We start from the raw sequence: 14,021 nt of genomic DNA on the forward strand, positions 1-14,021 counted from the left end.
TTGTAACATACACAATGCCATTTCTTGAAGTGATCTGTTTTTCCTCTCAGCGACGCCATTTTGCTGAGGCGAGTATGGCACTGTTAGTTGACTCATTATACCTTGCTCTTTGAAGAACTTTTGCAGCACCTTTCCGGTGTACTCACCACCATTGTCTGATCGTATGGCCTTGGGTGTTTTCCCGAATTGTGTCTTGCAGAAGGCCACGAAATTCTGAATAATTTCACTAGCATCTGACTTCTGCCGCATAAGGTAAACGAACGCCATTCTCGAATGATCATCTATAAATGTGATGAAGTAACGGTGACCACTCGGTGTGTGAGGAAACGGACCACACACGTCCGTGTGAACAATGTCCAACTTGTTTTCACTTCTTTTGTTTGTTCTTCTGAATGGGGATCGGGCCATCTTCCCTTCTATACAACTCGTGCAGACATTTGTCATGTTCAGTTCTTCCAACTTCGCCTTATCGCCGAATAATGTCTTTATTACTTGTGGGTCTCGATGACCAAGCCGTCTATGCCATAAATGTAGACAATGATTTGGTGATGTTCTACTCACCAACGCATTTTCGCCGATGATACACAGGTGATAAAGACTTCCGAGTTTTGTTGCCACAGCTATAACTCGCCTTCCTTGTTCGATAAGACAACGATTTTCTTCGAAAATTACTCGCATGCCCTTCTTCACTAGGCAGCTCACCGATATTAAGCCACCTTCCAGTGTGGGCACATAAAGTACATCGCTAACTTTTATGGCCAATTGTTCGCCATCTTTTGTCACGCATACTAGGGTTCCTGATCCAACACCTTCAATTTTTGCCTTGCTTCCATCGGCCAGTGTGACACTACTTTCCGCACAATTCACTTTAATTTCAAAGAACGTTGGATCATTCGTCATATGCCGCGACGCACCACTGTCTATATACCAGTTTCCTGGTAGGCCTTTGCTTGCAGTCCATGCCACCGGTCCTTCGTCACTCACCGTCACTTTCGCGGAATTGTGTTTTGCTTCCTGCATTGTTCTGTTAAGCAAACGACAGTTTCTTTTCATGTGGCCGGCTTTGCCACAATGAAAGCACACTACACTTGGTTTGTTCCTATTCACTTTGTTCTTCGTCGTCACTTGAAACACTTTGCCTTCTGCCGAACTTATTCCCGAACGTTCACGTCGTTTTTCTCCTTCGGCTAGAAGTTTGCTCTTCACCAACTCTAGGGTTAAATTATTGGTGGAAATCTGTTCCAATGCGGTAGTTAACGGATCGAATGATTCCGGTAACGAACATAGCAACATCGCAATTTGCCATTTTCTGGGTATTGGCTCTCCTAAATCTGCGATTTGTTGGACCAAGTTAGAGAACGTTTGTAAATGATTCTCTATGTCCCCGCCTTCTGCTAATTCTAAGCGCGTCAGCCGCTTTAGCAGGTACACTTCTGATCCCGCTTCATGGTACCCTTTTATGGCATCCCACGCGTCTTTTGCAGACGTTGCGTCACGCACTAGCCCAACTTGGCTATCGTCGACACACAGCCCAATCGTTGCACGTGCTCTCGAATCTTTCTGCTTCCATACCGGTGTCTCTGGTTCCGGCTTTGCTTCGCCAATTGTGCACCAAAGCTCATCACGCTCGAGGAGCATTTGCATTTTAAACTTCCATGTTTGGTAGTTTTGATTGGTCAACTTAGGCACCATAAACCGTTGCGTATCCGCCATTTCACCTGGGCCCATAACCTGTTGAACTTTGAACGAAATACACCAGCGTGTTATCCTTTATGGCTGATACACAAACGACTGACACTGAGCCGAGCGTTCGCCGTGCTTTTATTCAGATGGTCAAAGTTCATACATATAGAGGTGCACCCTTGTCACCATCGCGGTTTGACATTTCTCCTGTCATTTGACGCTTCTATGAACAGTACATTCATGCCAACATACATATGTCAACAATTTTTTCACTCCGACTCATTGGTTTATGATGTCCATCTTGCTCAGTTTATCCGATTAGTTCAAATCATTACAGCTTCTAACGGAACATCAACGGTTCAAATATTCAAACTGAATTGATGTGCCACCTATTGCATACTTTCAGGCGCAAACGTGGAAAAAATGATGACGATGCGGCGCCGGGGGGGCTTCATTTGGGATTTTACCCAAACGTTTCTTATTTTAAGCTTTATCGCCATCTGTATGGCTTAACGGGCACGTTGGGATCACAGACGGAGCTGGATTTACTTCGCGAAATACACAAAGTTGATTTCGTGACAATTCCTACCTCGTACACAAAACAATTCCACGAAACGCCGCCAATCATCTGTTGCGATAAAGAAGAATGGACTAGGTGCGTATGTAATCAGGCAAAATTAATAACTAAAGTGGAAAAGCGATCTGTTCTTATTATTTGCGAAACCGTCAAAGACGTTCAAATCCTATATAGAGCTATAACAGGACAGGGAATCATGAACGTCCATTGCTATGAGCGCGATTACGAAGAGTTTGCAGTGGCAACGGGTAACAAAATGCTAGACCAAGGACAAGTGATCGTAGCAACGAACTTGGCGGGTCGTGGTACTGATATACAAATAACAGATGAGTTGAGGAATGCTGGAGGACTACACGTTTGCTTAACATATCTGCCGGGCAACAAGCGCATTGAGGAGCAAGCGTTTGGAAGAGCTGCACGCAGCGGCGATAAGGGCTCCGGGCAGTTAATCGTGGTGTATTCGAAGGGGGAAGAAAAGAAGGAACATCTTACCGAGATGATCATCTGGGATATGAAAAAAGAACGTGACATTGAAGAGGCATTACGGGTATCAGAAATAAAATCGTACTACGAGAACCGAATAATTCCCGAAGAAAATTGTTTCAATGAGTTTAAGGATCAGTATGAACAACTGAAAAAGAAATTCAACGATGACCGAATTCCTAGCGGGCTGCAGGTAATTTTGCTAACAAGCTTTTTGGATAGATGGGCATTTTGGTTGGATGAGCATAGCGATAGTAAACCCACTGGGAAAGATGGTGATAAAGCGAAAAGCTATGATCAACTAAGCTCCAGTTTCAAACGGCTGTGTGATGGGATTCCAAAAAATAAAGCAGGACACATCGAAACCGTGGCGTTGCTTCCTTGGGTTGACGGAATGCCAGCACAAATGGTGAAACTAGCCAAATATTTTTCACAGCAACAATCAGGGTCATACGTGGATCTTTATGATACCTGCATTAAGCTCTATGATCGCGTAATTCTGAATGAACCTTTTCATTCCGAGGCAGCGCACTACTTTAGGGCATTTGTTATGGGCAAAAAAATCAATTGGGAAAACCGATTTGACAAGAACAACATGTCTTTGATTGAAGAATTCCAGCAAGAACTACGGGCAGTTGGAAAACTGTTTGATACCCATAGTAAACTAGCCACAAGTGCAGCCGCTACCATTACTAACTTGATACTGTACGTTGGAGAACGTAGTTCACGAGTCAAAGGATACGAGGAACAGAAAGACCACGTAGCGAATCTTTACTCCAAGTACGTCCGATCCATTGATGATATCCTACCCACACAACACGAAGTCGTATTAAGTTGAAGAAATTGAATCACATATTAGTATTTTTCGAATCGGAATCGCAGTAAGCATAGACAATGTACGAGCAATGTATATTCTTTGTTCCATATGATGCCGATTAAGAATGTAATACGATTTTCTTTATGCATACGTATAGATGAACGAGCAATGTACGGCTGATGTATATCGTAAGTCGTATATGATGCCGACTTAGAAAATATACGACTAATCATATACATTTTTAAAAATGTACGGTTAGCGCCTCCACTTTTGTACGTATAGGCATTATTTTAGCATCATTTACGATTCAATCATATTGCATAGAAGTACGATTATTTCAAGTTGATATTCGATTTACATGCATATGTGTTGTGTGGGTAGGACACTTTATCACTCCGGAATCATTTAAAAATGATGATACGGATATTCATGCCGCAGAGTATCTTATGGAGGAACTTCTTAAAGCTGGGATTCTTGTTCAAGCTACGGTAGTAAAGGAAAAAAAACCTCAGAAGAACCTTACCACAGTAGGCCAGGCTTATGGAATATCTTCAAAGTCGTTGGAAAAATTCTTATCCGAGTACGCAACAAATGTCGATGAAGTAAAGTTTGAAAAAGATCTCAAACGTGCGATTGCCTTACCCGGTAGGGAGCAATTTTGGTAGATACTCGTCAACGAGGGAGGCTTACATGAAACGGTGAGTTATGTGATTGTAGATCAAGAGAAAATGAAATTAGTTGATCCCTCGTTACTGGATTTTGTGACGAAGCAAATGGATGAGAATGTGTTGAAAAGGGAAACTATCAAATGCACCAGCAATCAAATGGTTCTATATGCAACAAACGTATCATCAAGACCAGAGCAGTTAATTTTCGAAAAGGATAATTTTATTGAAATCGTCGGCAGAACAAAGTATACATTTCTCAAAGAGCGCAAGGTTCTGTCGTTTGATAAAAAGGCCAGCATCGATGCTACTAAGCTTAAGTCTGTTCATTTCCCTTGTTTTGATTCCATTACAACGGAAGATTTGATCGAGCATACAGCTGTTACTAGTATGGAGGCAGAAACAATTTTATCGGAACTGGTTCAACACAAAGTGCTGCAAAAACATCCTCAACAAGCAGGATTGTATGCATTAGCGATTTATGAAATGCCGCTCGGTCCGGTTCTATCGTGTGCTGCCTACGAGCCGATTGTTCGGCGCGTTCTTTCCGTCTGTTTCAGTTACAGGTTAATGTTGCAAATGATAATAGAACAGCTGGAGGGCGAAACTTTTCCAATTCGTTTGGAACTCCTGTCTCGACCGCATCGCAGTCTATTTATTTATTTATTGGAGCAAAACTTCATTAATCCAATTAAGGTGATGGATGGTGACATTGAGCATAAATGGAAACAATATTTCAAACAGAATTATACCAAACAGGAAATTAAAGCTTTGATTTATCCGGGTGAGGATGCTGCATCAAATAATAACGACGAACTTTTTGACATACTTTTGCAGTTTAAGTGGATCGTTCCAGCGACCGATCATCACTTTTGTATTGTCGAAGCTGCAAAGCGATCCCCGCCACAACTGATTATAGCTAAGCTTGGACATAAAGAAGCGAAAGTTTTTACCGACAGCTACAGAACAATTGGAAAACAGTTTGACAATCGTTTGAAGCTTACTAAAGATAACAGAGCCTGCAAACAAATAATGAACAAATTAACATGCTTACGAGGTTCGTTAAATATTCGTAAAGTTCCTAACGTCGCGTTTGGATCTTTACTTGACTGTGACGACATCAAGAAACTTACCAATGAGGAAGAAGTTCGTCTTTTCGTTATTAATGGACTAGACGAACTGATTCACCTAGAGGAGCAAAAAAGGACCTTAGTCATGCTTTTCAATACCGCAATAGTGGTTGCGATGGGAATTGCTCAGTTCGCCATCGGTGCGGTACTTGAATTTTCCTTTGCTGGTATTATGCCCTACCTTGGAATGACACTGATGAACGAAGGTATAAATGACCTCATTTACGCTACCACGGCCTTCTACTCTGGATACTTTAGCTGGCAAGATTATGCAAAATATAAGCTTCGGAGCGTTTGTCTATCAACTGTCACTGTCGGAATAGCTGGATTGGCTACAAAGTTTGCTCGGGCAGCACGATACGCTTGCAAACTTTATGTACCTAGTTTAAACACAGTGGTAGAAACAGTAGAGGGCACACAGCAGGCTTTTAATACGGCCGGTGGTTTAACGGGGGTGAAACGAATCGCATCATGTGTATTCAGAAAAACTCTGTTCGAAATGGCCAATACGGCGACCGACTATATGGTCGAAAAGCGTGAACAATTAGAATGTGCTATGCTGGAACGGGAGTGTGTGGCAAAACCTGCGGAAATATTAAATGAGCACACTGTTCTAGGCACGCTACATCAAGTTTACGTTGCGTTTGGCGAAGATGAGGCATGGACTATAGTGAATGCTGTGTCCAAAAGCACGTTCGAACGGAAAAGGGGAATGTTGGAATATCTATCAAACATTAGTAACAAGATGACTGCTAAAGTTTCCAGCCAAATAAAAGCAAACCCCGTAACGAGAATGTCATCGCATCAGCGTATTCAAGAGTTGACACGAATTTGTCGTGTAACGAATACTCTTTTGAATGATCTAGAGCTCAAAATGAAAACCAAACTTGATGAGTTGAATCCAGAATTGCTTGATGGGTTGACTGCAGAACAAACTGGCGACAGGCAAGGATTTGAAAATTTTCAAAAAAAGGTTGTTGCCCGGTGGGAGGAGTCATTAAGGGAAAAGTTTGTTGAGGTCATGCCGCAGTACGATACGCATTCAACTACGAAAGAAGATGTCGAAATGTCTTCCAAGGACATGGACTTCCGTGAACGGTTTAAAAATCGTAAACGGCAACATAAAGGAATGCTTCAACGTCGCGATGAGGAACCACTCAACAGCTTACTAAATCACACCCAAAAGTATCATAGAGATTTACTCATGCTGATGGACAAAACTAGGAACCCATCCCTACTTGCAGCCATCGTGCGGGAAAACGTTCCAATGAATTTCACGTGTGCCAGTGCATGCACCTTTCTAACCTGTAACATTTTGCTAAGGCGTGGTGTTATTTTATCACCACTAACAGTCGTCATCGAAGGAGAAAACGGTGTGAAGCAATCGTTTGCCTATTCCATAGAAGGGGTGGTTGAGAAAATTATCAGCATTAGAATCCAAGATAATGCTTACGAAGTTTCTGCAAGTGATTCGCAGGGGTGTATGGACGTTCCTATCATCAGTCGATGCTTGTTTGACGGTCTAGCTAAGAAAATCCCCGAACTATATGGATGTAAGTCCTTAAGGAATGAGGTAGCTGCCGCCATTGCCATAGATCCAGTGTTACAATACGTCGTTAGGCAATATTATCATAGTCTACCTCAAGTACTGGGACTATTCGGTAGTATTCCTCTCGACAGAACGAAGGTAGTGCAAGGAGTTACATCGTCTACTATGAACAGTGAAAGGTCTCTGGAAATGAAAAATGATGTGGTAGTTTCTGGAGAAAGTAGTAATCAAAATGATTACCGCAAGAAACAAAAAATCGGTCAAGTCCATACGGCTCAGAATAGCGTCATTAAGCAACCTACCAGAGTAAAAGTAGATTTTCCGAACTTTTCTGAGCTTTTTAGGAATTTTCGAGGCAAAACTCAAGTAAAACGTTATGCATATGTGTACAAAGCAGTCGTCACAGATATAAACAATCTTCAAATAGAGTCCAAATCGGGACTTAACTCAATTGATTACAAACAGCCCTTGTCAAAAGACGGAAGGGCTATATTACGAAACTATAAGCAAAACTATGAAGCTATACTCACGAAACACATAAACAATGTTCAGCTTAAGATGAATCAATCGCAACCGTCAAATAGTTCAAAAAATTACAAAACACTTCAGTATCTTAAAAGAGCAAGACATTCTGTAATACAGACTTCTGTTCAAGAACTTTTCGAATGTGGGAATATTTCCATTTAACAATAATACAAACAACCCAGTTTGATGGCAAGGAAGCAAGTGAAACAAGGCACAAGAAATAAGACTAACAATAGTAAAAACGTTTGGTTCGAGTAAAATCGGCGGTCAAGATAAAGGAATAAGAAAGTGATAGATAAAACCAGTACAGGTCTTTTGGAGAACGCCTCAATACTGTCTAGATTTTGATTCCAAAATCCAATTACTCCAAGAGGTGAGTAATTGTCTAAACAAAAAAGGTTGAAAAGAACAAAAGTAGGGGTGGTCGGGGTAATACGCACCCCTGGGGCAATACGCACCCCTTCCAATTTCCATTGAAAGACGAGTTTTTAACGCGTAAAAAGTAGTCAACCTGTAAGATCAATCTAAAATATGGTCACCCTGTGAGTTTGGCAGCTCTACATCAACAGAAACGTGAAATAAACGCAAAACAAAATCATTCTCAGCTCAGATAATTTTTGTTATAATGTGACGTACCATTCTGCTAAGGAATATTAAGGGCAAATACCAATATTTGCCCACGAGGAATACGAAATTTAGTGAATTGAGAATCAGTGCTTGAGACTGTTCATGAAAATTTCGGAAAGTATGCAGATTTACTCATATTTTAGTTGAAAATGTGTTCAACTATGAATGGGGGCAATATGCACCCAGTATGTCGGGGTGAAATGCACCAGTTTGTAAACAAACTATCTTTATTTGACGGTGGATGTTGCCTCTTTGTTGTGGTGCATATTGCCTCTTTGTTATGGTGCGTATTGCCCCTTTGTTGTGGTGCGTATTGCCCCTTTGTTGTGGTGCGTATTACCCCTAGCAAAGGGGCGTTTTGCCTCAACCAGATACAGATCGATCAAAAATTGAACTTTTTCAAAACTGAAAAAAATACGTTTTTCTTAGCAAAAAAGGCAAAAATTCCTGAACTGGTAACTAGTTTGAACTTTAATGAATCCAATTCAGTGATGAAATCAACAATCCAGAGCCAAGTTGTTAGAAAATTTTATAGTTTTCCTTAAGAGGTGCGTATTACCCCGACCACCCCTATCTGATGTAAAAAGAAACGAAAGCTGCAGAATTAGGCGATGTACGGGAAAGGGCTTCGCCACAAACCTAGCATAATCCAGATCAAGCGATGACGGTTGACGCTACCCAGAACACCCGTTTACTTCAATATTTTCTTCGGGGGAAGCAATGCAAACATTCAGCCTATTTTAGGCTCGATCGTATAACTGCCCACTGTCGATTGGTATGACACGATATCAGGTATGTTTGCATATTTTTTATACCAAGAACGAATGAATAGATTTTTTATTGGATGAAATTTTTTATAGAAACTACAGAATACTTTTCTATAAAGGTCTTCCCTTCCGCCGTAACAACGACCGTTACACATGGATGCAGCACGGTCGGACTTCCGAACTTGCAGCGAGGACTTACAAGAACATTCCAAACCGCTGTATAAAACATTGAAAAGGATCATGAAGCTATTTAACATGGAAGAAAAAAAGACCCGTACATAAGCCAGTGCAACATTGTAGGCAATCTATTTGATAAGAGTAAGATGATTAAACGGTCGGTGCAAGCACAAGTGCAATAGTTTTTTTTTTCATCTTTTTAGCATGACGAATGTGAGCACAATCTCCAGTTACTGATAGACTCGAACCGGAGCTCCCACTAACTGAATACATCGAAGATCAGTAGAGCGAAGAGCTGCCCGCGTTCGACATCCTGGTTGAAACAAATACGCTTACCAAATATCTGGGAGCGTTATCGCTCTTCATAAGCGCTGCAGAAACCTGCATTAATTTTATGCAGTAAGTCATAAACGCGACATGACTTATATGAAGCCGAATAATATTATTTTTTTATCTTTTTTCAGTATTTCTAGTGCATCTACCTCGGGAAGGCGTATATGGGCAATCAACGATTGAAAGGAATATATTTACTATTCACTCGAGCGGCTACGAGGATTTTGTTCGTGCGACTCTAACTGCCCAAGGAAACGCTGCAGGTCGTGGAGCTCTATACGATAATTACACTGAAACCGAGTGTAAATCAAATTATACGGTACTTCCAAACTAAGAAGTAGCTGCACCACGTGCATTCGGCGTTAGTTAAATAGGTTCCCTACCGAATCGAATTCTTCGACCTAACCGTGGGCGACCCGCAAAACGGATTTCAGAAACTACTCAACTGCTCGGGCGAAGAGTGTCGCTTCTTCCCATAAACAATCAACTACGCAGCATCATATGTTGTGAAACATATGACCTACATTTAGTGAAGTAATGATTACAATTTAAACCAGAAAAACGTAAATCGTAGGATAAAAAAACACGTAGCAAAAGAGCAGTATTCTCAGGCAGTGTCCAAATGGGCCTTTCGGACTGAGAATTCTAAAGTTGTGCCTATTCCGTCATTTCTTGTTTTAATGAATCATAGGTTAGTCTTGTGTGTGGGGATGCAGCGATAGTGCGAGGAAACACTACGATACTGGTGTGGGGTCGAATCTCGAGTCGGCACCCTCCGGTATTACGAACGGGCTGTTCGCCGATTCCGTCTTTTAGTTACAGAAACTCTCTTCGGAGAGAGGCCTGGTCCCCCACTAGGGATTGTCGTACCACATAAAATAAAGGGTAGTCTTGTTTTAATGAATCATAAGGTACTTCATGTACAAAAATATTCTCATCAGGTGGAATCGATGTAATGAACTAGTAAAATAGTGAATAAAACGAGAAACAGCAAAATATTATGAATAACGCGGATATCATCTCTCGACTGCTCAGTGTTTTGTTTCAATAAATATGTGCTACTTGAAATCAGAAGGGAATCCATATGCAAAATTGAGAATTTTAAATTACTGTTTTGGGTTCCGCGACAGCCGAGCGGTAGCGCCGGTTAGAAAATTGGCCCATGAGCGCCGGGGCTGCCCAACACCATCTCGACGGTGTGGGTTCGAATCCGGACCCTCCCCTGTACTAGAGGACTGACTATCCACGTATAACAGGGAAAACAAGTCTCGTAAGCCCTTAACGGGCAGGCATGACCAACAATAACAAGGTCGTTACGCCAAGAAGAAGAAGAAGATATTTGCTCGTAGATACTTAAATACTTGAATTTTTTTGGAAAATTGCATAAAATATTGTAAAAATTAATAAACTGAGACAGTCGCTTCATGCTATCTTCATGCTTTAACTGGGAACAGAGTTTTGTCCGTTATTTAATTCTTTTTTCGTCAGAAATGCTGTTGCCAGTAATTCTTCTATAAGTCTGTTCGGTTTTATCTATTCTAAAGATTGATATTTTCCATAACGCTCACTTTTACTTCGCTTTTGTTGTACTTCGAATCACACACATAGTCGACTAGAAGCGGATTAATAAACGTGTTTGTGGCGCACATTTTCTGAACAAATTTATGTGTAGCATACTTGTATTTAATATTAGATTGAGATTTTAATACCTAAACGTAAGGCATAAATGTTTAAACTATCGAATTCGTGTTTTCGAATGAAACAATCCTACTTGAACGTTGAACATTTCTAAAACACTGTTGGAAAAAAAATTGAATAATTTTCTGTAAATTTCAAGCTATTCAGCTTCAATGATCAAAGATACGTATACTGAAATACAGAAAATGCAAACTCCTATCTAAAATGTTGAAGCTACACAGGTTTGGGTCATAGATGTGAAGGGTGAAATTTTTTGGAATCTCAAATTAACATATTTAATGAATTTTTAAAATTATAAAAGTTATACAATATTTTGAGAAACACCCTCAAGTATCTTCACTGAAAATTTCAAATCGATCCGACGTATAGATTAAAAGTTATTAAGTCTTAAGTACAGGAAAACGGAGTCTCCCATACAAAATGTATGGACTACCCGGGTAGTCCGGCTGAACGTCTACGTATGTAGGTTTGGTTGAACGGGTGACGGTTATTGTTTTATTTATATTGTTTACATGTAAAGTGACCTTAAGCTCCAGAGTCCTGTGCTTACATGTAAAGTGACCTTAAGCTTGTCGCAAGAAAAATAAAGTAGAGAACTGTCAGATCCTCTGTGTTGTTGAATTTGTTATTTCTAAACAAGCTTTTACCGCGTGAACATCAATCGGTTAATTTGGTGCACGAACACTTCTGGTACAGCTGAAGGTGAATATTCTCAGTACGTTATACTTTGCATGGCCCACTCAGTTCTTCAAAATAAAAATAACCTGTGCATCACTATCTTTTTAGATGGAACCTTCTAGTACGGAAGAAGCAACCATTGCTTCGCCCAGTATGCAAGAAGGATCAATTGCTTCACCCAGCACGGAAGAAGCAATCATTACTTCACCAGGTGTGGAAGCAGGAACCAATACTTCACACCGTATGGAAGCAGGATGCATTACTTCACCCATGTTAGCAGGACTATTGGAAGCGGTGGAACAAAACAAGCAGGCAACCCACCAGCTAACCGTCGCGTTCGAACAATTGCGGAGTACTATAGAACAGTTCGTCAACAACCATCGGCTTTATTGTCCTGCTGCCGCGACGCCAAGCGTTCCTAAGAAGCCGATTTTTCTGAAAAGAACGATTGCTTCGAAGGAGAAGCTTATCATGGTAGACAGGTCTTTGGGAACGCCGGATAGCTTTAACCAAACAAAACTGTGGCTTCGTAGTCGCATGAAACCGGGCAAAACGATCCGGCAGGAACTGCACCACATGCTGCGCCTCCTGTTTTCGCCCAAATTCCTGCTGAAATGTTCCTGGAACGGTGTTGGGAAATTTAAACCCAAAGTGCCTTTCAAAACTCAGACCAATGTACTGCAATTGTTGATTGCAGTGCTAGAGCGGGGCGGTAGGACGGTGGACATTAGTTACATTAAGCGGGTCGTTTCGGCAAAGCTTTTGAATGCGAAAATTCGTTTGACTGAAAAGAAATGAAATAATACATGAATACTCGTTATCTAACTTGGTTAAAATATATTGAAAATCATCTCATTACCGCTGCGTTTTTTGTTATTTATTGCAAAAGGGTCATTTGCTTCAACAAGACACTGATACAAGACCTAATACGCGCTTTTTTATACTTTCCAATCATGTCAACAAAAAGTGTATTTCATTTCAGTCGGGTCGGGTTGGAATGAAGCAAAATGTTACATTCGCGGTATACACCTTCGCATACAATATTGAAGAATAGAAGCTTTATTTAAGTGTTTGATTTAGCAATAGTGCTGTCAATGATTACTGTGATTTCAATTTTCTCCCTTCTTTTTTCGTGTGCACCAAGTAAGGTTCCGAACAACTTGGTATAAAGAAGAGGTGGATTCTATTATAAATTTGGTTCTGAAATTTGGCGCTGTCGATGACTGCATGGTAATTATTTAAGCGATGGCCGCTGTTATAAACCGTAACTGTCCTACATTTTCCATCCACTACGATCATTTGCTACCAATAAAGTTTTGATCTAGTAGATGTTCGTTCTGCGGGCCACACATTCCATAACTTTTCTAACGGAATGGTAAGTAACGCGAGAAGAAGCAACGCGATGTAAAGCTAAACTGTGCGTCAGGCAACAGGTTTTCTATCGAATCAGTTCTGCTGCGAGGGGAAGTGTGCTAAATTTTGGAATAATTTTTCGATCAAACCCACCCAAGGCCATTAGCATCAGGGTACGTGGTGTTATCTTTCACTATCAAACCTCTCACCATCCTCGTTTCTCACCCACCGCTAGTCTCGTCCGACGCCAATTAGGGACTGCCTTTTTTGTGGTAGAAGATCGTACAAAACCAGTCGATGGGTTTTACGCACACGTACCATTTCGCAGCCGTTCCGCAATACTTTCTTTCCGCTAGCGTCGGCTCATTTAGTTGTATTCAGAATGTGTTGGAATGCGCATTCCAGGAATTTGTGGGCTCACGCATTTTCCAGACTGTACTGCCGGACAGCGGAGGTAGAGCGGGTAGCTAAGTCATAAAAAACAAAAGCATGTTTTATTGAGATTTTTCTTCTACAAAGTTCTTTAGAATAATTTTAACCCTGTTATAGACCCTATCAAATAGACGACGTGTAATTTAGTGGATGAAGTTTCCTAGATGATTCAGCACTTTCTCTTGTAGCTCAATGAAAGATTAACGTTCGTAGAACTCTGTGTCGGATTAACCAGTGGGCTTGATATTTTTGCATTCCAATCATATTTCTTCGATATCTATTTATAACTACCGATACGATGGAGTCCTTGGCTTGGAAAAATAAAGCCCTCACACAATGTCTTTACGGTTTCTATGGCGACTTATCCTACAGCTTGCACTAGACGAAACCTAGGGCACCTACTAATACCATCAATTTTTATCCCAGCATGCCGGGGCTTTCGAATGATGCGGTTCCCTTTACATAATAAATGAACATATTTGCACGGACCGATTGGTTCGCTCCGCAGCCTATCGGGGCCATATATT

At 41.0% G+C, this 14,021-nt stretch overlaps 1 protein-coding gene and 1 long non-coding RNA gene across 2 annotated transcripts; both read left to right on the forward strand.

The window, feature by feature from the left end:
• The first annotated feature begins 8,682 nt into the window (after positions 1–8,682).
• On the forward strand, positions 8,683–10,338 carry LOC131258811 (uncharacterized). The gene is made up of 4 exons (XR_009178107.1): positions 8,683–8,848; positions 8,943–9,141; positions 9,204–9,399; positions 9,465–10,338. It is a non-coding gene; the product is annotated as an uncharacterized LOC131258811 (long non-coding RNA).
• A 1,307-nt stretch (positions 10,339–11,645) lies between these two features.
• LOC131258864 (uncharacterized) lies at positions 11,646–12,557 on the forward strand. The gene is made up of 2 exons (XM_058260254.1): positions 11,646–11,746; positions 11,818–12,557. The coding sequence occupies exon 2, from the start codon at positions 11,818–11,820 to the stop codon at positions 12,505–12,507; it is 690 nt and encodes a 229-aa protein (XP_058116237.1). The 5' UTR covers positions 11,646–11,746; the 3' UTR covers positions 12,508–12,557.
• Positions 12,558–14,021: the final 1,464 nt, after the last annotated feature.

This window comes from Anopheles coustani, chromosome 3 (assembly GCF_943734705.1).
Source record: "Anopheles coustani chromosome 3, idAnoCousDA_361_x.2, whole genome shotgun sequence".
NCBI lineage: Eukaryota > Metazoa > Arthropoda > Insecta > Diptera > Culicidae > Anopheles > Anopheles coustani.

Bases quoted from the DNA above. Each gene is read 5' to 3' on its own strand.
- LOC131258864 (XM_058260254.1), top strand. From the start codon at position 11,818: ATGGAACCTTCTAGTACGGAAGAAGCAACCATTGCTTCGCCCAGTATG.